At 41.3% G+C, this 26,399-nt stretch overlaps 1 protein-coding gene across 1 annotated transcript in view; it reads right to left on the minus strand.

Moving 5' to 3' along the window:
- AK8 (adenylate kinase 8) overlaps positions 1-26,399 on the minus strand; it is a 68,104-nt gene that overhangs the window by 41,358 nt on the left and 347 nt on the right. The window contains exons 2-9 of the mRNA XM_071574398.1: positions 24,527-24,611; positions 20,706-20,755; positions 19,944-20,057; positions 14,380-14,448; positions 7,011-7,092; positions 5,447-5,518; positions 4,722-4,922; positions 1,797-1,928 (exon numbers count right to left, since the gene is read on the minus strand). Of these exons, the coding sequence (XP_071430499.1) occupies positions 1,797-1,928; positions 4,722-4,922; positions 5,447-5,518; positions 7,011-7,092; positions 14,380-14,448; positions 19,944-20,057; positions 20,706-20,755; positions 24,527-24,611 (805 nt within the window). The remainder of the gene's footprint in view (positions 1-1,796; positions 1,929-4,721; positions 4,923-5,446; positions 5,519-7,010; positions 7,093-14,379; positions 14,449-19,943; positions 20,058-20,705; positions 20,756-24,526; positions 24,612-26,399) is intronic.

The raw sequence follows: 26,399 nt of genomic DNA on the forward strand, positions 1-26,399 counted from the left end.
TAATTAGTGAATAAAGTGACACCTGCTGAACAGCAGCACTGCTGGAGGTGCAGGCAAAGCACAGCCCAGGAAGGGCCTCCCTGGATCACTTAATGATCTTGTAAGAATTACAGTTAAAACCTGTGCTAATGCAATATTATCATTGACTTCAAACACACAGAGCACCAGGAGATGCAGGTTTAAAGTTTTAGCCTTGTACATGAAATGTTGTTGCTTTGGGCTTGGACAGCACTTGGTGACCCAAAGGATTGAGATATTTAAACAAAGGCTTAAAGTTTTCAGCCTGTGCTTCAATCCCAGTGGCCTCATTGGAAATAAAGTATATACTGAGTATTACTCTGAAAAAATATGGTCTTCTGACTCTATTAAACACTTAATTCTTCTAATATTTGGGTTAGAGAACACTTAAAATAAAATTCAACACATGGGTAAAGCAGTGCTAATGATTTTCAGCAAAAAGAGTTGCAACTCTCTCATATAATAGATACTTTAAAAAAAAATGCAAATTTTGACCTAGATGGAACACTATCAAACTTGCAGTTTTAGAAAGTTAAAAAAATTTCAAAAGCACAAGAAAAAAATGGTATTTAATACATTCAAACATGTTTAGTTTTTCTTTAAGCCAATTACACAATTACTGAATAAATCTACAAGTATTTATTTATTTATTTATTTTCCATATGAAATTTTAAAACACAGCAATGGTACAATAACTGATAGTAGAAATATTCTGTGCATTTCATTTGTCCTTGCCAGGATTGTAAAATGGATTTTAAAATAATTCAAATTTACCTATTTCAGGTTCACTGGATCTAATTTTTGTCATATTCATGCATTTCTTTTTAAACACAAAAATAATAAAAAATATTTAAAATACCCAAACACTAAACCTCGAGCCTCACACAGAATTACAGAATCAGAGTCACAGACTATTCTGAGTTGGAAGGGACCCACAAGGATCATCAAGTCCAACTCTTGAGTCAATGGCCTACACAGGGGATTGAACCCATGACCTTGGCATTATTATAACCAAGTTTTAACCAACTGATCCATAGAAAAATTCAGAGCTCTCCAGGAATGGAACAATGGAAAACTATGGATGTAAAGGGCATAAAACATGATGAAATGATGACTACAACAATGTTAGAGCTGGTTTGTCACAGCACACTTGCTTGGTTTATACTTCTACATTTGAGTACTTTTCACTTCTCTTGGGTCCAGAGAAGAGCAACGAGGCTGGAGAAGGGACTGGAGCACAAGTGCTGTGGGGAGAGGCTGAGGGAGCTGGGGGTGTTCAGCCTGGAGAAGAGGAGGCTCAGAGGTGACCTCAGCACTGTCTGGAACTCCCTGAAGGGAAGTTCCAGCCAGGTGGGGGTTGTCTCTTCTCCCAGGCACTCAGCAATAGGACAAGGGGGCACGATGGGCTCAAGGTCTGCCAGGGGAAATTGAAGTTGGAGAGCAGAAAAAAAATTCTTTGCAGAGAGAGTGCTCAGGCATTGGAATGGGCTGCCCAGAGAGGGGGTGAATTCCCCATCCCTGGAGGTTTTTAACCTGAGATTGGCCGTGGCACTGAGTGCCATGATCTGGTAAAGGGACTGGAGTTGGACCAAGGGTTGGACTTGATGATCTCGAAGATCTTTTCCAACCCAATCCATTCTATGATTCTAAAATCTGACATACATAGCAATGGACAGAGACATTTTAGAGTAAGCAGGAAAGACAGACAGCAAAAGATAAATGTTCAAAAAGAGAGAAAAGGGGGCATTGAGCAAAGTGCATATTTCCTGAGCACTTACTGTTGACCACGCCGTATTTCTGAGCGATCAGCGCTGCCTGCAGGCGCTTCCCACTGCCCGAGGGGCCGCAGAGCAGGAGCCGGGGGGTGAACGGGGCAGCAGAGCGGGGTCGGGTCTGTACAAAGGTGAGAACTACAGCGAGAGAGAAAGGCAACAAACACAGCTTTTAGCCTGTTTCTCAAACAAACCCACCCCAATCACCCATTGATTAACGTCTGTCTTGCTTAAAAAATCGTTGTCATGTTGATCATCGGTTATTTAATCTCTGACACATCCAAACACTGCAACCAAAGGGGACTCTGATAAAACTGTCCTGTCAGCAACTTGATCTGAGAGGCTTTTTAGAAACCTCACTATCATTACCCTCCTCCAGCCAGGTGGGGGTTGGTCTCTTCTCCCAGACACTCAGCAATAGGACAAGGGGGCACGATGGGCTCAAGCTCTGCCAGGGGAAATTGAAGTTGGAGATCAGGAAGAAATTCTTTGCAGCGAGAGTGCTCAGGGATTGGAATGGGCTGCCCAGAGAGGGGGTGGATTCCCCATCGTTGGAGGTTTTTAAACTGAGCTTGGCCGTGGCACTGAGTGCCATGATCTGGTAAAGGGACTGGAGTTGGACCAAGGGTTGGACTTGATGATCTCAGAGGGCTTTTCCAACTCAATCCATTCTATGATTCTATTTCATCAGTAGCTGTGAAACTATTTTAAACAGCAGATTCAATTAATAAGTGCTCTTTTACCATCTTGTTTTGAGCAGAAGTAATTTTTTGCTTGATAGCCACAATTTTACCATGCAAATTATGGAGGGCTGTAATTACATTGAATACTTTCTGCAGTTTCTGAACAAATATTTAAGTGTAAAATCTCAGGATGTTAAATTAATGACATTTATCCAGCTGTGTGTGATTAGGACTCCTAATTACAACATTACAGACAAGGTGTCACGACACAGCATTGACAACACAGAACTATCTAAGTTTTATTCTTCTGTTCCATCATTTTTGTGCAACATATAAGGAATATTTGAGCTTCTCTGTCTGATTCAACTCATTTGCTGGACATCATTCTCCTAAATTTTGTATCATGCAGGAAATAGCACCTTCAAGTCCATCTGCAGGTTGTGAGAGCTTTGGAAACACCACAGGACCAACAATGCCCTCTTAGAGAGATCTGAGCTTTGTTAAAACCTCAAAATAGTAACTGAGAGATCACCAAGAAGCCAGAAGAAGACTCAGCTTGACAGTGAGGACAAATGAGGGTTGAACCAAACACTCTCACTCCCCATGCCCATTTTGTGGCCAACACCACCAGTGAAGAAGCAGCTTGAACTGGAGCCTCTCACAGTTCTTGTGTGACCTTCAGTTCCCACAAAAGACTCTCCAAATAAAGCAGTTTTTTAGTCTAACCAACAGGACAAGCTTGAACATTGGTGTTTGTATGAACCACAAAGGGGCTGGTGGAGCACACCCCGAGGGTCAGTGTTTCAGGTCAGCAGGTTGCTCACAATTTCTCTAAGAACCTTCTCTAAGACACTTTGGTACCACTAAAAAAATCTTCTCCAACAAAGAGGCATCTTCAGTAAACTCCAGCCTGCAGTTTCCAGACTGCAGATTTATTGAGAAACTAAAAGTGTCCATCTCCTCCTGCAGTGCTGGGACCCCACACCACAGCTGAATGTGATCCACATATCCCTGATATCCCTGCCCAGCTCAGCAGCAACTGCACTGGAGTGTGGAAAATGTTGTAATTGTGTGAAACAAGCCACAGCATCACTAATATTTATGACAGATCCCCTCTTTCCTTTTTACCTGTAGCTGTAGCAATAAAAATATTTAAGAAACCCCCTGGAAAATCAGAACAGAAAACAGTGTGTTTGCTGCATAACTTCTTGAAACCCCAGGACCAGCTACCCCAGAAGTGCTCCAGTTATTCTGAGCATTTTCCACAACTCAGTGTATTGAAAAGCACAAACATTACAGGCAAAGCTCCCTGCTTACAAATGATGCTTAATTTGCAGTAAATAACCAAGTTAATTAGGAGTAATGATCCCCTAGACAGTCTCCACATCTAATTATTCTTTAAAAAAAAATCTGGCTGCTTGATGCACTGCAGAAAAAAAAGATCTAGAGAGGATTTTTTCATTCCAGTTTTCAATTTATCTCACTACATTATTAATTAATAATAATTAATATTCAGGCACTCACATTTTTATTTACAATTCAAGGCATGAATTCTTTATGAATGATGATATGAACTTTTAAATTTAATTAAGTAATTTAGAGGTAATTAATGTGTAAATTCAGAATAAAAACTTCCTACTTGTTTATCTTAAAAGTGCAGCACTCGTTATTAAAAAAAAAAGAGTTTTTTGAGATGCAAAATTACTGGGATATAACAGATCATCTGCAGACTGACAGCTACAAAGTACATCATCAGTGGGTCTTTCTGGCAGTTTCCTTATTCTCTTCTAGGAGGATCAACATCAGAAGTCAGATTGCATTACAGTCAGGCAAAGCAAACAAGGATTGTTGAACAGAAAAACCACCAGCACAAACAGCCTTTAAACAATGAAATGTTGCTGGCTTTGAACTACTCCTGCTTCTTGTTATCAGAGTTTGGAAGGTACCAGCCCTTTGGGAGATTCACAACTGAGCCACAGGGCTCCCTTTTAGGGAGAGACTCAGGAAACAACAGTGACATTTGCTGTTCCTTGGCAGGACTGTGGAACTAAGACTTTCCACTTATGTGCTCTTACTCCAGGCCTGTAAAATAATTACCAGAACAGCCCAAATGCTGCACTGGAGAGAACAAAACCCAGATGGGAGCCCTCTGTGCTGACTAATCCTACAAACTGCCTCTAACAGCCAGGAACTACCTTTCCAATAGGACTTTCCCCACTGTCAGGTCTGCCATAAAGCACAGACTTACCCTGTGAAAGGACATCCACGGAAGGCTGGTCTGCATTGATGGATTTCAGAACTTTCTGGTAGATCTGGAAAAGCTCAGGGAAGCTTCTGTGATATTCCAGCAGTCTCCTGGACACCTCTTGCTCAGACAGATCTGGTGGTACCTCCAGGCGTTGCTGCACCACAGGATCACTGGGCCAGTTGAAGGTGGTGTGATAAACCTCTGCAGGTGAGGGCAGGAGCTGAGTGGGACTCAATAACCCTTAATGTCCCTCACAATTCCCCTCCTCAAACACCCAACCTGGGCTTGTTATTGAGCAATGTCAGGATTTTGGTTTGTGATGGATAATTGATATTAAAACTCAACACATGGTATCAAACCAAGTCTATTTGACAGGCACTTAAGGGAAAATAAAAGCAAATCTGCACCTCAGAAAAACCCAGGACCCAACAGAGATGCACAGCAAAATTCTAAGCTCATATGGACAGCTCTAACCTTCAAATATTCTGCACTGCCACAGTCTGCTGTTTGCAGGCTGAACACTGAGCTTTGCATTGCCCTCTGTTTTATTGACACTGAAAATAATGCAACATCAACTGTTTTCAAACAGTTTACATTTATCATTATAAATTAGTTCTTAAACACTTAAATACCATTTAAATTGTAATCCCATGAGTTCTACAGTGTTTCTGAGAACATGTAACACTCCAGTGTGTAGCAAGATGAGGAACAAACACATACAGCACCTTGTGTGAGGGGATCAAGCCTTTTGCCACTGCTCCTCTCAATCAACACAGTGTCTGAGGCATAAAGCATAACTAGGCAGCAAAAAAGGAAAAAAAAAAGAAGAAAAAAGTGTAGCTCTGGTTAGTTCCTTGCTTTATTTCCTGTAAATGTTTAAAAGTATCCTGATATTAAAGGTGGCTTAATGTCCTTAAAGTAGATTTGCTCATTCCTATTTCCCAGTATCCTCCCTGCAAGTATTTTAATTCACTTTTAATCAGAATTTTGCTTCACCTGCTGGACAATACAGTGGGATAAGACACCCATGAATGCAGTACCCACCAGCATGAGCTGTCTCTGCCATTCCCACCAATTCCCAGTTTCTCTGGAGCCTGGGACAGAAGCACCCACAGAGCACTTGGCACTGACACAGATTTGGTCATTCAAGTACTTTGGTAGTGACCCACTGAAACTTATTTTTTTTAACCTCACAGAAAACTGTTCCAACTTGACTAGAAGCACCAAAAGATGGAGCATCTGTCAGTTCTCTGGGTTGCCTTTGGCTAATCATCCTTGCAGTTAAACACTGTAATTTAATTACTATTTCCAGTGCATTTGATTATTGGTTTCAAACAGGTTCTTTCTGTGACTTTCTTCTCTGTATCAAATAGCTCTTTCAGGCACTTTCCTCCCTATTAAAGGTACTCACACACCATAAATCTCAGCCCCTCTCAATCTTCTTTTTGATTAACTGCACAGACTGAGCTTTAAGATTCTCATTCAGGTCTTGGTGGCACAGATATAATTGTGAGCAAAACTCAACTTCAGATGTTATTAGGCATATTAAAAATACATGCAAGTACTAGACATTAAACATTTTTGCCTAACTCTGTTGCAGTGATTCTGAATTCTTCATTAACAGTCAAATATCATCCAAATCAAATCCAAAGTGACAATTCATCAAGTGGGATAACATTCTGTTCACTCTGCACTGCCAAGCTCTGCATTTATCGTTCCACACCATTGTAATGGTTTCTTACATTCTAAATAGGTGTTTAATCCGTATTAATTTGGGACAACTGGCTTCTCCTCCATGGCAAGGGCAGCTCTCAGGGTCTTGTCTCTCAGCACTTTGCCAGTAAACAAACATTCTGTCCAAATCAAGTCAGAATCCACCCTTACTCTGAAAGGTCAAGCTTAAAATCAGGATGTTTCCACTTCACTTGGTCAAGTTTACATTCTCCAGTTCAACAGAAACACACATTTGTATTTAGTACTGAGGAATTGATTTAGCCTGAGGATAAAGGCTGATTTTTAGAGACAAAAGTCAGAAGCAAAGCTACTTGTAGCTGCTCAGAGGCACTGCAGGGTCTTGGATTTACAGAACTTCAATGTGTAAGAAGAAAAGGGTCTGTGTGTGAAAGACAAGGTTTAAAGTCTCACAAGCCACCTCAGGTTTTCAAGTGAACCATCCTGAAATATTCTGCTGTCCCAGCACTGGGACTGAATTTATGGAGGATTTTTTGGGACAAATGCTCCCAGCCTTTCCTACTGGCTGCAGTCACACATAAACCTTGTGCTGCTTACCAACATGCCTAGGAAAGATGCCAAAGGATTGCAGCATCCATGCCTGCTCCTGATTCTCAGGGAAGCCCTCCAAAATCCATCCCTATTGAACAAAAACATGAAACAGTTATTGATCCTGGAAGAGAAAAAACCACCCAAATTAATACTAAATATCAGTGCTATTTGCACAGAAATTACCTCATTCTGATGCCACATCAGGACAGTATTTCTTATGGATGTTTGTGAGAGAAGAAAGCAAACGTGGAGCACTGGTATTTTTGTGAAATAATGCACTGCCACCACTGCCACAGAGCAATGGGAGCTTAGAGGTTGCAGCAGTGATTTTTGTTTTTCATGTTTCAATCTTAAAAAAAACCCCAAAACTTCTATCTTGAATAAAAACAACCCAAAACAATTTCTACAGTTCTGAAATATTCAAAAGGATACCAGCCCACACTGTGTATATATATAAAAAAAAAAGAGGCTAAACAAATCTAAAGACAGATTTAATGCCAGGAATACTGAGGAAAACATGCACGCTTTCATTATTTTCTTAAATTATACAGGAAAACGCACAGTAATGGAACCAGCACTCCCAGAGCTAATGAAGCAACAGAGCAAAAGAAAGGAAAAAGAAAAAAGAGCCTTTTGCTCCCTTAAGTCCTTGTTATAGCCAGCTAAGTGTTGGATTGAGCATCTTTAAAAAAACATTTACAGATCTGGAGAGCTGCAGCCTGGCTGGTTCCTGTCTGAGGCAGAATCTCAAACCTAATCCACTGCCCAGGCTCCAGCTGAATCTTCTGAACTTGCCCTAATTTATCTGTTAGCTGCTTGACCACACATGTCCTTGCTGTAACCTACACCTCCAAATGGCTTGGTGATGCCACAGTAAATCTGGGAGCCATCTCTGTACTGCAATCAGATATTTGAGTCCTGCATTAGCTGACAATCATTATCATCTCCCACACAAATTGATGCTCTGGCACTGAGGGGTCCAAAACATCTCAGGGAAACATCTCCATGACTTCTGCAGGAGGAAAAGGGCCACTCCAATTACAAGAGAAAATAGAGCAGACTAGTTAAAATTCCTTAATTAGCCTGGTTTAGGATCATGTCAAGCTGCTGAAATCTGTGGAAAATAAGAGACTCCAGGCATTTTTGCCATTCCCAGTGTTTGCTCTGCTGGATTGGAATGAACCACTGGCTGAGGTCACACAGGTGCTGAGAAATCAATTTATCCCCTGGGACTCACAGGAGGCAAAGCTGCTCAGTGTTTGTAGTGCTGTGCTCAGAACTTCAGCTTCAGTTTGGAATATATTGTGTACAAAAAATATATATATATAGGCCCAGATCTCCTTCTAAGGAGAAATGGCATCTGAGGTCTGAGGCAAATAAATTGGTGCCAATTTACACAGACTACAAATGTGGCTTATTTTCTCCACTTTTGGAGACTAAAACAAAACAAATGAAAAAAAAAACAAAAACCCTGATGTCCCTCCAGCTTATTGCTCAAATCACATAACATGCAACAGGCAGTGAACACAATATTGTGTTTTAACAATCCACAGCAAACTTCTAGAGGTTTATATATATATATGTATTTCAAAGGTCCTTAAAACAGGCAATAAGTAAATTTATAGCTAAAAGTTTTTGCTGTTTAGGAAAACACAGGTCAATAAACAGCTTCCTGCAACAAATATATGTTAGGGCATTAAACAAATGCAAAATAAACACACAGCTCAAAAATAGTGAGCATTTTGGAGCTGATTTCCAAAGGTCTCTGAGTTCCAGGGTATCAGTCAGTCCCTAATTAGAATACATTATCCATCTACTTGACACTTCAGTGAAATGTCTATTCCACCACAGAGCTGCAGCTTTGTTCAGAACAGGTTTATTGATATTCTGCTGCATTCCCTCTCCATACCCCCAGTGGCTTGGTTCTGTTTTATCACACATCAAAAAGGCCGTATGCTCAGGGCACCCCATGCACAGCTCAGAGCTGGAGGTCTGAACAGCTGCAAGTACTGTGGTATCACAGGAGGGACAAGCTCCAAGCAGATGTCACAGATGAAAAAAAAAAGGGGGAAAAAAAGAGGGAAAAAAAAGGAGTGAAAAGGGAGTGTGGCTTGGGAACAACGCAAGAGGAAAAGAGACACAGCAGAGCAAGACCTGACTTAAAATATGCCTATCATGCTTTATGCAAACACTGGTCTTCTTTGCCCTCCTGACTATCATTAAAGTGTAATTAGTAACTTCACATGCTAAATTTGTTTCTTTAAGAAGCCACCCATTTTTTATTCTCACAGCCACCCATGGATGGCATCTCAGCACACCAAGGGTGGGACAGAGGCCACCAGTGCACTCTGTGGTCACCATTCCCTCTCCTTCAGCTGGAAACCTTTCCCACAGAAACAGGACATTCTGCTGCTGCCTCAGTGCCAGGGGAGCTGCTCCTTGCAGGCTCAGGCCATGCCAAAAAAATCAGCAACAAGGAAGCACTTTCAAAGGCATCGCTTTCCTCTCAGATTTTGGGAATCTGGAGAAAAGGCAACGCTCAAGGTCATTCCCAAATGTACATCTCACTCCTTTGCTGGGAGGACTCTCAGCTACAAGACCAAGCCCACACATTTTCACACTTTCCACCACAATAATAACGACTTGGGTATTCAAGTTCTCTGCTGTTATTTGACCTGTACATCCCCCATAGGTTTTTTAATTATAAAATCCAAAATTGACACTGCCTTTGAATAATGAGAAGGGATAGCACAAAGAAATAATGATGCTGAATTATGTGGCACATCTGAAACAAATCTCAGCCACATAAAGCATAAAGATCAAAGGTCATGAATATGCTGTTTTCAGGAAAACAATCACAACAGTTTTTCCACATCATTATTCAGCTGTTTTGAATAAGTATTACATGGGTTGCACTCCCAGCTGAAGAAATGGGCCAGACAATAACACCAAAAATAAAATCAGTAATAGCTGTGCCAGTATAGATGTAAAATTTTGGAGGTTTTCAGAAAACAGCAGACTGAGGAGTGCAGCAGCAGTGCTGTCACCCCAGCTCCTGCAGCCCACCAAGAGCAGCAGTGTGGATGATGGAAGCAGCTCCAGCCTTACTAAATCCCCATTAGAAGGAATCCTTTCATCCACCACGTTATTTTTATTGGTTGAGTAAGATGCAAAGTTAATTTAAAAGGTCCCATTCTTCTCAGCAAACAGAAAAGGCTGTGAGTGGGCAGATTCTCCCCCCAGGTAAATCTCTGTACCATCACTTTCTTTGCAGGGAGTTTCACAGAGACACCACCATGATTTTTAACTACCAAGGTAAACCCCAAAAGAACCAGCAGCCATTGCTGTCTTTGCCTTCCCTTTCAGGGACAGCCACTGCCCTTCTGGACTGTTCAACACCCACCATCTGGGTGAATCACTGGCACAAGCTGAACTCCTAAGGGTCCTAAAAATTCAGGAGGGTGGCTCAGCTCTGTTCCTCTAAAGTACATCCTGTAGCAATCTCTTCCCTGGCTTTCTGCAGCTCCACGAATTCCCTCCACAATCCCAGTAGCCAGAGGGGCTGCAGCCAACCTGTACAGCCCTGGAAGATGAAAAGTCTCCCCATCAGCTCCACAAGCCCCATAATGTTTGCAGTAAGTTCCCCTTGAGTGCTGGGAGACCTCCCCACCTGATCCCTCACAGCCCCAACCACATCTGTGTTAGAAGAACACACAGCACAGAGTCTCAGCAGAGCTGTTGATCAATAGGAATGTTCTCCTCAGAGAATGCCTGTGACATCCATAAACCTGTGAGTGTCAAAACAATGGCACAAAAAATTCAGTGTTCCTACTGTCAGTGGGATGAAAGCTGTACAATTAATGCCAAGCCAATGACACCACAAGGAGAAATAAAACAAACAGCTGGTGGTAGTGTGGTCCAACACACTGCTCCTAATCCATTAACATCCTCAGTAAAAACATGCTGACTCATGTTTTGAAAGAAGTGGCATAAATCTGTTCAAATGATGTAAAAAAAATCCACAGTATTAATTCTGTTTTGAATCACACACGGAAAACATTGCAATTAAAATGCACTGATCCCCTTTGGAATGAGAAAGACACACACAAAGTGACCACAAATTACTATTTACTAATGAGAAGATTTTTAATAACCTTCACACCTTTGAAAAACTAATTGTGATTTTTCTAAAACCTTAAGTAGATTGGTAACATCCACTCCATCCTTGCTGAATGTCAGGGAGGCTTTATAAATGTTTTTCCCCCTCCTGGTTCTGTGGGACATCCAGCTCTGATCCAGTGCTGGTGGTGGGAACAACACCAACATAAAATGTAGGCAGGACTCTCTGCAGCTGTTGGCACTTTAACCAGCTTGTCACCTTATTACTCAGAGTTTTACATGACCTAATACTTGAAATAACTCACTGAGAGATCCTCCCCTCACCACTGACAGCAGAACTAGAGCCATGCCAACAATTAGGGAAAGCACAGGGTGGGGAGGAAGGGATTTTGATTATACACTGGTAGTAAAACTCACTCTAACAGTGGCATAAAATTAGCTGTGGAAAACATGGGGTTTTTTTTTTAATCAGGTAAAGAAACTTATGGGAAAAATAAGTTAGGGATGTTTTAGAGCTGTTAGAAAAGCCCTGAACTGAAGAGTTCTTCACCTCCTTAGAATCATAGAATTTATTGGGTTGGAAAAGACCTCCAAGATCAAGTCCGACCCTTGATCCAACCCCACTGTGATCACCAGCCCAGGGCACAGTGTGCCCTGGGCTGGTGATCACAGTGGGGTTGGATCAAGACATGGTGGATTGTCACTCAGTGCCACATCCATAGAATCACAGAATTGATTGGGTTGGAAAAGACCTCCAAGATCCTCAAGTCCAACCCTTGGTCCAACTCCAGTCCCTTTACCAGATCATGGCACTCAGTGCCACGGCCAAGCTCAGTTGAAAAACCTCCAGGGATGGGGAATCCACCCCCTCTCTGGGCAGCCCATTCCAATGCCTGAGCACTCTCTCTGCAAAGAATTTTTTTCTCATCTCCAACTTCAATTTCCCCTGGCAGAGCTTGAGCCCCCCTTGTCCTATTGCTGAGTGCCTGCTCATTTCCAGCACCCCCTGCCATCCAACACTCTCCTCCCGTGCGGATTAAGGACAGATTCCCGCAGCAACTCACCCCTGTGAGAGAGAAAGCAGGAGAGAAAATACTTAACAAAGCTGCTGAAAACAGCAGGAGTGCCCTGGCCCCCTCCCAGCCCTGGGGGTGACTGCTCCAAGCACAACATGGGGCTGTGGTTGGGGTCTGACACCACCCAAGGCAGGCAGCAAAGCAGCTCCTCTCATGGTTCATCATCTTTCTCTCATTTCTACAGATATTTTAAACACACTCACTCGGGGAGAAGTTTCACTTGAGACAGATGTTCCACATCTTGCCCCAAGGACAAGGCAGTAAATCAGACAGTCACCTGACTTGCTGTATATCCATGATATCTCATTGCACTGCTTGCATAAAAAATGTTGACATTCATAGTCATTTTTTGCTGCTCGTTTGCTGCTGTATCCAGAGTTGACAATATTGGTTTCTACAGCTACACTCTTTAATCCAAAATACCACAAAAATGAACAAGACAGTGCACCACATGTGTGTTTTTAAACAGGTTCTCCTGCCAACTGAAGGGCCTAAGTCCTGTGTGAATTTATTACAGAGAAAAAGATATATTTAGTCCTACCATAAATTTGATGTGGAGGGCTAAGGAACTAAAATGAGTCAAAATAAAACAAAATAGCTCAGCTATAAAGACCTTCAAGAGAAACCAGACTGACACATGTAATTCAAACACAGTGACTAGAAATGAAAAAGTTTAATTCCACTTTGCAAATTCAAAATTAATAGACCAATTATGGAATAAGGCACCCAGTATTTTGTGAGGAACAACTGATACCTCTCAGGTTTTCTGCCAATCCCTTTACTCCTTTCTTCCCAAGGATCCAAGAAATCATTGTTTCAGTCTCCCAGATGATGAAACATGGGGCAAACCCCACAAGATTCTAAATCACACCAAAAAATGGTCCACTTGGAAAAGATGGGGTCATGTCCTTCTACAAAATGTACTAGAAAATTCTCCCAGTGCAGGAAGGGAACACAGAAACAACAGCTCAGTTTGGTTTAGCTTCATGACTTTCTTCAGTAACATTAAACACCAGCAGATCATTGCAGACTAAATCCAAAATCACAGAGAGGAAAAAGTGGAAGACATGAAGCTTTCAGCATTTCCACCTTCTTTTGGTGTGTAGAGCTAAGAAGCTTTAGGAAGCGATTTCACACTTCAATGAAATGTTAATTACCTGCCCTGCTTTATTCAACTGACAAAGTGGATGTTGATGATGACACTGAGGAGATTTTATAATAAACTCTGAGCCTGGCAGTACCTGTATGAGGTCAGGGAGTTCCACCAGTGTCCTGATCCAAAGGGGTGGGTGCAACTGCTCTGAAAATATGGACCACTGATGAGGGAAAAGCTGTTTAGTCCTTCATGGACATAACACCTACTTTGGACTGGGCTTTGTCCTCTCAGGAAGTGCATCAATTGATGGGCCATCCTCACTTTGGCACTGTTTACAAACAGGGTCTGACCCCTGAGATTGGTATATCCCTCACAAATGACCCCTTATAATGGGCTGACTATGAACTCCATAAACCATAACAACATCTGAGGTTTAAAAAAACCACATAAAAATGATTTTGCTTTCCTTGAGTCCAGACATTAATTCAACCAACAACAACCTACTGAAGTTCTCTGTGTTAAAAGTCTCTACGTACGTCAAGGCCAAGCAGACAGGGAAACAAAAAGCCACACATCTGAATCCAGCTAAGCCATTCCATTGCCTATTTGTATAAGCTAAGAGTGAACATGTTAATTAACACCTAGAATATATTCAAATGCAGTTTTCCCTCACACAGGAAGAAAAAAGAAGACACAATAAGAAATACATAAAATTGAAATTAGTAACGTTCCTCCTTCCCCCCCTTTCCTCAATAAGAGTTAAAACCTTAACATATTGATTTTTGGATATTTTCTGTTTATCTGTTTTGTCCACTATATCTCTGCCAGTTGCCCCAGGCAATCAACAAAGCTCTGCTTGTTCAGCCTTTGATCATGTCTGTGCTGGAAGATTAGCATATGCATACTCTCATCCTCCCCTTTATCCTGTTAATAAAGCTCCAAACTCCCTCCGCTGATGTTCAAGAAAGCAACGGGCTCCGGAGCCCCCGATGATTTGCCCCCATTCCCTGCTCTGCTCAGGACTAGGAATGCTAACTACTTGTGTAAGTGCTTATCCAGAGGCCCTCTGAGGAGCAATTCTTACTTGTTTGATGCAGTCCACGTTTGACAGACGTTCCTGGATCAGATTGGCCCAAAGCGCGTTGGGAATTTTCTAAAGAAAGAACAAAAAAAGGCTGAATATTCACAATTGAGTTCAAAAGGAATTTTACCATGCAGGCACATTCTGGTTAAAGGTGAAGTGAGATGTCTTCTTAAAAAAATAAAGAAATAAAGAATTCTGTGTAAGCCCCAAGTCACTACCATGAGTTAATGACAAAGAGTTAATAAGGACACAGAAATCAGTGTTGAGGGTGAGCTGAACACATGGCAGGAACATCCGTGGGGTTTTTGCACACTAACATGGGAGCAGTGCCATGTGTCACACACTAACACACACACTGGGCATCACACCTGCAAAATCCAAAAGAATATCACAGCCATAAGTTGTCCTTTCCACCACCAGTGTGTGATCCAGGACTGGCAGCGGGCTCAGCATCAGGGACCTTCCCAGCAATCAGGGACACAAACAGGATCTCAGACACTGAGCAAACAACACAAAGAGTCTGATTTTCAGGTGTGTTTCAGCTTCAAGTAGCTCTGTCATCATCCAGCAAGTTTACTTAAAATACATTTTACAGTTAAAGTTATTTTACTTTTAAACTCAGGACTGTGAAATGGGATGGGAACTGCATTTGTCAATATTTTCAGAAGTGCTGCTTAATTCTGTGATTACTATTTTGTCCACAACTCGAGATGTTTTGTAAGGCAGTATTTGCTGTGTGAGAGAAGAACAAAGTTCCTCCAGAGATTTAACACTTCCCCATCACTTTTTCCATAGTATTAAACTTCCTGACATGAAATCAGCACTACCTTCTTTCCTTCTAGTAAGAATTTTCTTCACTCTGGTTAAACTCTGCATTAGCCAGTTTAACTTGATAAAGTCTAAACCTCCAACCACACCACTCAGAACAGCTGCTAATAATTTCACTAAATGCTTTGTTTCAGTTTCATTTTGTCACTATTGGTAAAATGAATACTCAGGAAAAAAATCTGCAAACAGATTCTCCACCTCACAATTAAAATAAATGATCTTTCACTTAACAACATGAGCTTGACTCCTTGTCCCCTGCAGTTTCTCATATTGTAGGTTCCCATGTCTTTTTTCCTACCCATTCTGAAGGGTATGAACCTAAAAAGAAGCATTTTTAGGCTTGTGTAATACTAACAGAGGTAGAGAGATACAATGATAATATGGCTGAATACGTGGAAAGATTTGATAAAATCTTTGTTAGATCATGAAACAATTTCCCCAGGAGTGGTGGAAATGCTACCACATGAGTCCCTTTAAAGGAGGATGGAGAAAACACTCCAGAACACACCAAAGTGTGGCCCAGCCAAGGTGGCCCAGCCAGGCAGAGGCTTTGCTTGGATCTCTCTCCATCCCAGTGCCCCTCCAAACATCAGCCATCCATTCACAAGGCAACACTCCAGCAGGTGAAAGAGAAAAAGGGAAGGCAATTGCTGTGTTCCTTGGCAGGTCCCAGAGGGTGGTGTGTCAGGGGCTCCTGCAGCCCCTCCCTGCTCAGCCTTTGAGCCTGTCACCTTCCAAGGGGACTCCACGCTGCTCCAGCACAGCCCGTGGCACCTGAGCCGCTTTCATGTGCCAGGCTGGAGTGCTGGGGCTCTGCTGGCTCTGCTCAGCCCTGCCAAGCCAGCTGAAACCACAATTAGAGCAGCTTCTCTCAGTGCAGTGGTGCCCTCAGCCCTCTCTTTGGAGAGGGTGTATGGCACAGGAAAATCAAGGACATGCATTCAGGTGTTTCAGCTCCTTCTGCTCTCTGTGGCTCAATTCCAGTCTCATTTCCTGGGCAGTTTTCCTCCTACTGAGCAGTGGCCTATAAAGTCATTGTCAATAGGCTGCTTGCTGAATGCCTAATTATTCAACTGGTAATCACTGTATCTGATACATATCACATAGTCCATTTATGATTTCTCTCTCAGAAACACATAAATACCTCGTGAGCCTGGAAGATGGGACTGAACTTCCCAGGAACATCCAGTAAGGGACAATGACCCACACTTGGGAACAGCCAAACCACACTCAGAGCTGCCCCACACTCAGTTCAGGTAAAGGGAACTGCTCCTGTGGGATTTTGTTTGTGCTCAGCCCACTTTTCCATACACACTGATTTAATCATTATTTCCAGACTGCTGAAAAACTCACCCATGATTAATTGTAAATATCCCATGTTATTTCAGGGAAGTCATACTTCAACTTCCATGCCTGATCAACCCAGAGTTGTATTTCAATTATCTTTTCATAAAACTCCCACACATTTTTTCTGGGGGAAGCACTTTCACTAGACATTTTCCTTGGAAGTTTTGGATATATTTGCATTGAAAACAGCTACAACAAAAAACTTCTGACTTCTCCAAGTTGGCACCTTGAAGAGAACAGCAATCAAATTTGAAGTAATTTGGTTTAGTATTCTTAGAATCATGAATGTTTAGATTTAGTTTGTTCAGATAAATACACAGAAAAGGCTGTTTTTTATGGATTCACAAGACTGGAACAGTTCCTATTTGTTCCTTCATAATGGCTTACCCTGGAACAGACTGGAATGCTGACCATGCATAGATAAGGATGCCTTGGATTTTCTCTCTTCTATTATATTTCTTCTTAAAAAGCACAGGGACATGATGCAACTCCAGAGCACTTTTAAGTTATTAGGTTGTATGCAAACACCTGAACTGCAATTTAGTGTAGCATTAAAAGCACACTCATCCCACAATTATCAGAGTTGTTTCAACTCCTTATTTTATCCAGCTCCCAGGAAAAGTGAAACATGCAATAGCTCATCATTAGACTTCACTATAGAAAAGCCTGAAGATGCTTCCTATTAACATTATAATAACTAGAGATGAGGGAATAATTTGCAATGATTTATCAAAAAATGTAGCCTCTTTTTCTGTTCATGGAATATTTATTGGTAGCCTGCAGTTCTTCAATTTACTGACTATTCCAAAAATATTTGACTTCTTTTTGGAGTATTTTTACATGCAGAATGATCCCATTTTGCTTTGAACAGTCAATATTTAAAATTCACTACCTGAGCTGTGCTCATTAGTAAGTGTCCAGGTGTGGGGGGTTGATGATTCCATGTCCAACTTGAAAAACTGAGCTTGGAGAATAATCACCTGTTTCAAATGTGCCTTCCACGAATCCCTGAGCCAGGAAAACCCAAACACTTTAATGCTGGCAGTGAGTGAACACAAACCAGATGAAAGCTTGGCTAAAGATAAGTAAGTAAAATATGAGAACAAACATTTGCAGAGCTTTTTGCAGCATTTGCCCAGATCTGGTAACATTGGCCTACTGACCCACAAGTGCCTGACCTTTGGCACTGGGTTAATTCAGCCCCAGTAACTTTAGATGCATGAAATGACATTAAATTGTGTTACATGATCTTCACAGCAGACTTTCAAAACCCCACAGCCTTAGCTCCTGCTTTTCCTCCTCTCCATTTATTAAATTGCTTTGGCCAGGACTGCAACTTTTCAATGCCCTGACTGTATCCAAGGTGGTGTGAACAGCTATTGTTGTGCTCCTGAATAGAGACCCAAAGCCATCAGTGCTAATGGATGCTCCGTGTGCTGCAAGAGTCAGTGACCTCTTGCTGCAGCAGAGCCAGGGCTCAGGTACAGCAACAGGACACGCAGGCAGCAGCCAAGAGTCAGGAAGGGAAAATACAACCCTTGAGATGATGATTTGGCCACAGTTTAAGTCACTGGAAAGCTTGCATTGATTTAGAGGAAGCAAGGAGTTCCCTCCTGGTTCCAGGAGTCCCACTGGAAGAAACACACTCATATAAAAGAACAAAATTATTTGGTGAAAATGTTCATCTAGACCCTGAGATAACTCAGTTGGTTAAAACTTGGTTGTAATAATGCCAAGGTCATGGGTTCAATCCTCTGAGAGGGCCATTGACTTAAGAGTTGGACTCCATGATCCTTGTGGGTCCCTTTCAGCTCAGAATAGTCTGGGATTCTGTTCTAGAGTCTAAATCTCAAAACTAAAGGCAAACTGCACAGTGCTGAACCACCACCAGGCTCTGCTCTTTGGGCCTCCTTACTACCTGATTAGCCTTGACATTTTTGACTTTCATCTTCCACACCATCCATCTTTTTAAATCAAATAAGCCCAAAAGGACACCCTTGAAAGTGCATCTGTATAGTCTGAAATATGTTAATAATTACAGTAATTAAACCAAAGGGAATTTTTGTTTTAAATTCTCCCCCTCCAAGTATAAATTTATGAACCTATCAAAACAATCTTTAATAATTAGAAAGATTTCAAAGTAGATATTCTTGATAAGAATAATTCTGTATCATCCCAGCCAGATGCAAACCCTTTTGCCAGTGAGTTCAGCAAGTTCAATGATCTCTTTCCTCTCAGGTCTTGAAGAATATTACTTGAGGCATCTCCAAACTCCAGTCACTAATTCAGTGTAATAAACACCATTTCCAGCCTAATTTTCAAAGGAAAAAACCCTAACCTATGTATCATACTGTCTACCATCTCAGTAAATTATGAATCTGTTGGCCAATTCCAATCCTAAATTTGATTTAGTAGCAGTGTAGAATTCTCACAGATATGAAATGGCTTCAGTTTTTATAAAAAAAGGTGATGAGGGAGAAAAGATAAACTCAAACTACTGGACTTGTTAGAATGAGCCACAAAAAGCCAGACTTCTTCCATTTTATTTCTCATGGAACACCTTGACAACTGGAGAAAGGAAATCAGCTAAAAGGGCAGAAATGCTTCTCTGCATTCAACATATTTTTCTGATCTACTTGTCACTAATTTTCCATCAGGACACCTGGAAAAATTGTTCTTTGGACCAACTCCTTTGAAGATCAATTAGGAGGCCCACAATGAAGCATGAAAGGATTTAAAAACCTGTCTGGAGCAACACAGTGCCTGGAGTTGGGTAGCACTGAACAGTCTGAGGAGCTGCTGCTGCCTCAGTTTGAGCTCCTCGGGCTGTCAGTAACTGCCTGGATTGTCACACTCCTTTTGAGTTAATGCACCAACTAAGTTATTTGTGTCATGCTACAGAGGAATCAAGCATGCACAACTAAGTAGCACTGTCAGATCAAAAAAAGTTCTTTGTGTACATGTTTTCCAGAGCATTTTGTACCAAAGGAGACCTCAGAGATTAATGCTTATTTTACTGAGATTATCAAACGTGCCCCAGTAGAAGGCTCTGTGGTTAAGGACAGAATGAACCATTCTGTAAATTGTACTGGACTTCTCCCAGGGCTGTTGCTCATGTCAAGGTTAATGTTTCCATTACTTTACATTGTCTTCCCCTCCTGTTCTGTGCCCTGACACACCTCTCTGTGCTCAAATCTTCTTACCCAGCAGAGCTCACCCTTCTCTGAAGACCCTGTACCTGCACAGACACAAACCAGTGCCCAAACTACCACAGACAGGAGAGAATTTACTCTCATCTGCTCAGCTCAGAGCAGTGGAAAATCATGGGAATGCCACATGATTCCTGTTCTGTGACATGAGAACAGCTGTTACTGTATTCTCTTACACACCTGATTTTTTTCTTTGTATGCCTTTGCCTCCTCTGTCAGCGCTAATGTCTCCTCGAGTAACAAAGTCTCCTGAGAGATTCGTGTGGCATCAAAATGTTTACAAAGCCACATTGCCTGAGGGGAGAAAAAAACACAGGTTGAAGTATTTGGAAAGAAAATGAAGCCTTTTTTTCAGAAGGCTGCAGGAAGATAGAGCTTTCCCAGCCATACATTTAAGAATACAGACTATATATGTGCAAATTTAAGTAGTTTCTTTAAAAGATGTTCAAGAGTGTACAGCTCTGAATAAGGGCTTTTCCATCTCCTGTGCCAGAACACAGGATTTAAAGGAGAAACTCTTCTCCCTACATGCACACACCACCATCAGCTTCTGTGGGCAGCTTTCTCTGTGCCTCAAATACAACTCTGACTGTTGCAATTAAGAGGTGCCCATGGACATGGGACAGCTGATCAAGCAAATGGAGAAACCCACAACAAGGGAACACCACAAATGTGTCATTACAGGACTTCTCACAGGTTAATTAGTCCTGCTAAAATGCTGGGGAAACAAGGCAGGCAGAATTCCACAGCATTCCAGCAGTATCCCTACCAATACCTGAGAGAGCTCCATTTCACCTGCAGTGCATGCAGAGGTGGCTCCTTCAGGAATCCCACCCTTCAATTTGTGCTTAGATAAATCTGAAAATTCTTTTCCCAGGATAAAATGTTGCCAATGCTGAGCTCAGCAGACTGTGAGCAGTGGGTGGGAATGAGGCTACTCACAACTGTGGTTTTCCCAGATGCAGGTGGGCCAAGCACACAAATCCTTGGAGCTGTGAAAGGAGGAGATGTGAAAGTCAGGATGCAGAACAGCAAAGATCCCAACCAGCTTCCCACTATTGCATTTCATAATATCAATGTGTGAACAATGAAACAATTATTCCAGCTGGAAAGATGCCCCAGTGGAGACCTCAGGGTTGGGCTCCACTGGGAAGGAAAGGGGGAACAGCAAGTCAGTGCCAGCTGAGTCCTCCTCTAATCTCCATGGTCAGTGGGATTCACAATGAATAACTCTGCCATTTAGAGAGATGTATGAGACATGTTTATCTCACACTGAGTTTAGTGGGTGAACCAGAGCATAAGATACAAACATTTCCTCACCCGAGTTTGACTTTTATTCCCGAAACATTTACTCAAGACTAACATATTTTGTGATGAAAAATTATTTCACTTTCTAGTTTCACCTAAATAGGTTGTGTCAGGATTCAGAGAAGATTTAGATACTGCAAAATGAAGCACTCTCTTGCTATGCCTTCTGACAGATAACTTCACATTTTCCAGTCAGCATTAAAAGCAATTTTCCTCATTTCTGTTTCTTGTGTTTCTTTACTACATGTCCCTTCCCTTTCCCAGGGTGGGGGCAAAGTGCAACAAATGCACCCCAGTTCTGAGGAATTGTTAATCCTGTGCACACAAACACCACAACAGGCTGTGCCTTCTGAAGCTTGTTGGGGATGAATCAGAGGCAAGACAAACAAGGGAAAATGGAGCGACTGGGAGGAAAGGATTTGGAACTTTTTCCATAAATACACCTTGGGCTGCAACTCTTTGAGCTATTGTTTTATATTAACAGCTTTGATGTTTTTTCCCCATATACCACAGGGGGAGAAAAAAATCACTCTCCAGACTATCTACAGGAGGGACTGGTTCGTATTTACTGGGACTAACACAGGTCAAAGCAGAGGAGGGATCTGCTCACCCAAAACCTCTTCAGCTCTTGATAACCAGGGGAGATGGTGTCTGATGGTAACAGACAGGCAAGGATGTGAAATGTATTTTTATGAGGCCTTCTAGGCACTTAACAGTTATTGGGCAGGTGCAATTTTTAAACATACATGAAACCCAAATTACAGATTCATCTTTACAAAGTTATCTGACTTAGAAGGTTTAAGAACAACTCCCCCCTTATTGGTTCTTGCAAATGCAACAGAACTAGTACACAATGTAGAAAAATACTTTAAAAGGATACATCAGCTGTTTTTATCACCTAATTTCTTTCAAATGTAATGTGATTAAATCCTAGGGTTTTTTTAAAAATCCAACACCTTGAAACTCCAGCCTGGTACTTAGGAATTATTTATAAACAGCGTCATAAAAGAGTGCTCGGGTGCCAACACTAATCAACTTCTTCAAACCACTTCAAAGAAAATCAAAAAACCTTTCCATCCACAGATCCTTTTGAGGTTTAACTAGGAGCATGATTTAAAATTCACAAGAAAGCCCTTAGGTATTGAAGCTTTAATACACAGCTTTCTTGGACAAACGTTTGATAAAAAACGAAACATACCATTATATACACCATCTCATGCTTTAATATTGCCCAGGGCTACTGTAAATGCTCACTTTGTACTAAATCTGGTTTTCTCTCTGCTTAGTGGCTGGCAGCAGATGGGGCAGTGTAATTCACTGATTTACTCATTTGCACACTTGTAAGACTCCTCTAAAGCTTTGTCCCTAAACAGGTGACACAAGAGCACGACCAGGACACCACTGGGTGTCGTGTTTAACCCCCTCAATCAACAAATAGCCACTATTTAACACTCCAGCTCTGAACCAGCAGCTAAATGAAGGCAGGACATTCCAGAAAAAGCCTTTTTCTTCATTAAAAATCATATTTTATTCTGTATTTAGTCCTGATGAGATGCTGCAGGATTTACTCTTCCAAGTGAAAGGAAGTTTTCTCATTCAACAACGATTTTAGCAATAACAAAATTAATCCTGGAATAATGCAAAATAACAGCTGGACTCACTGTGTACCCATTTAAATCCAAAAGATTTTATGATGAATATTAACGAGACAAAATTTGCTGTAAGTTGCAAGAGAAATCCTCTGTCAAACAGGAGGAGCACATGGTACATGCTGAACATTCTTGCAGAACTTTCCCACATTTCTTTGGAGGTTTCACTGCAAAGGAAGAACTCACAGAAACACCTCTTGGATCCTGAGAGCTTTTTTCATTAGCACAAGCCAAGAGACCGTGCAGAGAACTTGCATCTCTGAACATGAAAGAATCACCAGCCTTCATGTGGTCCTTTCAGGTTTTTAGAAGGAACACAGAAAAGAACAAGAGCACAGAGCCCTAAACACAAACACTTTGCCACATTTGACCTGTGAGGTTTTCAAGGCAGTTGTAAGCCATAATCATCATTAGACTTGTTTATATTTTTAAAAGTACTTTTGATGCTATCATTAATTAAAAAGCTTTTCTAACTCCACACCTGGGATAGATGCAATGCTGCTTTTGCACACATCTCTGTTTGAAATTTTCTCCAGGGCTAAAACTGTCTGGCAAGGCAAGATCATGAAAATTCATCACTTTCCTGATGGCTCTAATAAGGGGTTTTTTTTCTTCTAAATAGTCAGCACCTTCCACCATGATCAAAAAGTAAAAGCAACTCTGCTACACATTTCTGCTACGTTGTTTTCCATATTATTTATTCTTAAAACAACATTTGGGCTTTAATTTTAATTGGAGTTCCTCTCTCCTTCCCTAGAAGGCTTTTCCAGCCTTTCCCTCTGACAAACAGCTGCTGTGGGTCTGTCTTTAGCCTGGAAACACTGAAGTCATGAAATGGAAACCTGCCTGATAATTCTGTTTGAATAATTCTGTGGGGCTTAAGGACAAATGTGGGAGAAATTTTACCAGCATTCTATCAAAGTGCATGGAATTCTTACCCATGTTTTCCATGGGTCTCTAACCCAGATGGATCTGCCTGCAGCACAAAAGGCTGGGCACAACAGGCAGGGCTTGATTTCTCTTTTTGTTTTTAAATCTATTTAGCAGCATTTCAGTCAGCAGCACTGAGAGCTCACAGCACCTCCAGTGGAAATGATTCCATTGATGCTGCAGCAGAACTTTCATAGTGCTTTACTCTGGTTTTAAAGACACATCAAAGCAATGTGACACCAGCTCTCCCTGACAGCTCATGCAGAACAAAAATTAAGAGTTCAGTTGTGCACATCCAAATATAATCTGCCTAAGGGTGAGCAGTTTGTAAATCAAATCATTTGATTGAGGGTACATGCTTTTATTGTGCAGAATACAGAGCTCCTGTTCCATTTCCCAGCTTTGGTTACACACAGGAATAGACACACTCGCTGCTCCTTCAGCTGAGATGCCACCGAGCACTGGAACTCATTAACAGCAGCCAGTAACGAACTAATCAAAACAACAGAGAGTCTGCCAGCCCAGGTAGAATAGGAAACCAAATTTACACCTGACAAAAGGAGTAATTAGCGAGCTTAAAGACAACAGGAAATATCAGATGGGGCACTGAACGCATTAATAATTGATACACCAGAACTCTTTGTTATTCCCTTAGAGGGTTTCATTGTTATAACTGTTAAAGTGCATTTTTTATTAGATAACCCACTAAAAAAAAGAAATGAAAAGCACCTTGCCTGTAACTATTCCGGAGTGCTCACCATTTCTGTTTGTTCCCTCTCCTCAAGGTCTGAGAAGTTTCCTCCATGCCCTGCAGCAGTTTCAGCAGCTGTTTACAAACACGGAATTGAACTGTTGGTAATTTCCATTTTCACTTACCATCGTCGTTGTTTTGCTTTAAATGGTTTATCATGAACTCAATGGGATCATCTGGCTTATGAATTAACAGCTCTTCAAGCATTTTCTGAAAATAAATAGGACAAAGAGGAAAATTGAACAGCTCTGCAGGCACAATATCCTGCATTTTCACAGCAAGGAGCACCTCGAACAGTTTAGAAATGCTTATTCATTTTCTTTCACAGGCAAAGTTGAGACTCCAGAGCCTATTTCAGATGCTTAAAAAACTAAAGATGGTCAATGTGTTGGTTTTAAGATGGTCAATGTGTTGGTTTTGTCCTGGCTCGAGCTGCCCTTTCTTCTTCTCCTTTTTCTTTTTGCTCCCCAAAGCAGGGAAAAGGAGTGGGGAAAAAAGACCTGAAAGAATCTGAGCTAAGTCAATATATACATATAGATGTATATTCTTTCAATACCTACAATTGTATGTATACAATTTGCACCCACAACAGGGAAAAGCCTCTTTGCTTTGGCTGATTTAAGGTACATCTGGACACCAGAAAGGTTTGGCTCCAGCAGTTTGGGGTCAAGTCAGAGCTGACAGAAAACCACACAAGGAGTGGCAATTTCCTGCTGGTTTCAGGGAAAATTGTGGCTTTACAGGCAGAGAAAGGACCGACCCTGAGAAACACCAACCCCACAGACTTCCCAGTAAGAGATTTCAGCACAGTCAGGAACTCTGCCATTAAAACTAAACATCAAACAGAACTAATGCTCTGGTTCAGAAATGCTCACACTGGAATAAACATCTATTTCTAAAAAGCAACCATAACACTTTAATATTATTTGCAAGTAAATTCCATAAAATCTGCCTGTTCCATAAAATTTTATATCCTCACCAAGTGATTGTCTTTTATTGGAGTGGCCCATTTTCCTTTCCTGCTTCACCCAATTCATTAGACTAATTAAAACACTTAATTATGTTTATAAACTCTTTCACAGGCAAGTTCTGATGCTTCAAGGTCTGGGTAGCACAGAATATAAACTATAAAATTTGTACTTTTATTGCAAGTTCATTTCAAATTATAACTTTCCAGCAACACTTATTCAAATTAAAAAATCTGGATTTAGCACCACATTTACCAAGAGCTTTAAAAATAACAAACCTTGGAAAATTTGGGTTTATTACAATTCAAAAGGGTTCAGTCTGACAGTGATTGACTCTGTCTCTGTTTCTTCCTAAATCCTGCCTTCAAATCCTTCTTTTTATTCAATTCTGCTACACCCAGTTTAATTTCATGTGAGTAGTTCTGTTCATCTCTGGGGGACATTCATGTTTTGGGTCTCACTCTGTGTTTTGTAAATGTTTTAAGTTTAGGACAACAATTCCGAGCTGTGTTTGTTTGTGTCATGAAGTTGCTTCAACACAATTCAAGCACAAACAGAAAACAAGACTCTGAGTAAGCCCCATAAACGTTTCATGTCAAATGGGCTCCTCCAGCTGCTTTCGGTGCCTCCTGGAATGCAAAATAAAGTATTTCCATTGAAAAAAATCACAAATATTACACCACAAAAGCCATAATAAATAGCCTTATGTTACACTAAATAATAATAAAAGAATAGAGGGGGAAAGATTGGGAAAGAAGAATAAATATTTATGTGTATTTCAGTGACAATTAAACATGCAAAAAGGGCTTTTTAACAGAATTATGGGTGAGCAGCACACAGGGACAACCTCTCTGAGACAGAGACAGAACAGCAGAAGAATATTTAGTCCCACATGGGCTTTTCTCGCATTGACAGAAGAAAACACACCTTCCCCAAGGCAGGGAACCAAAGGTGCTGTTCGCTGAACCCCCAGCGATGCCGGACGGGCCCTTCTGCTCCTTTTTTAGTATAAATAAATGTCACCGAGCGG

This window comes from Pithys albifrons, chromosome 20 (genome assembly GCF_047495875.1).
Source record: "Pithys albifrons albifrons isolate INPA30051 chromosome 20, PitAlb_v1, whole genome shotgun sequence".
Taxonomy (NCBI): Eukaryota; Metazoa; Chordata; class Aves; order Passeriformes; family Thamnophilidae; genus Pithys; species Pithys albifrons.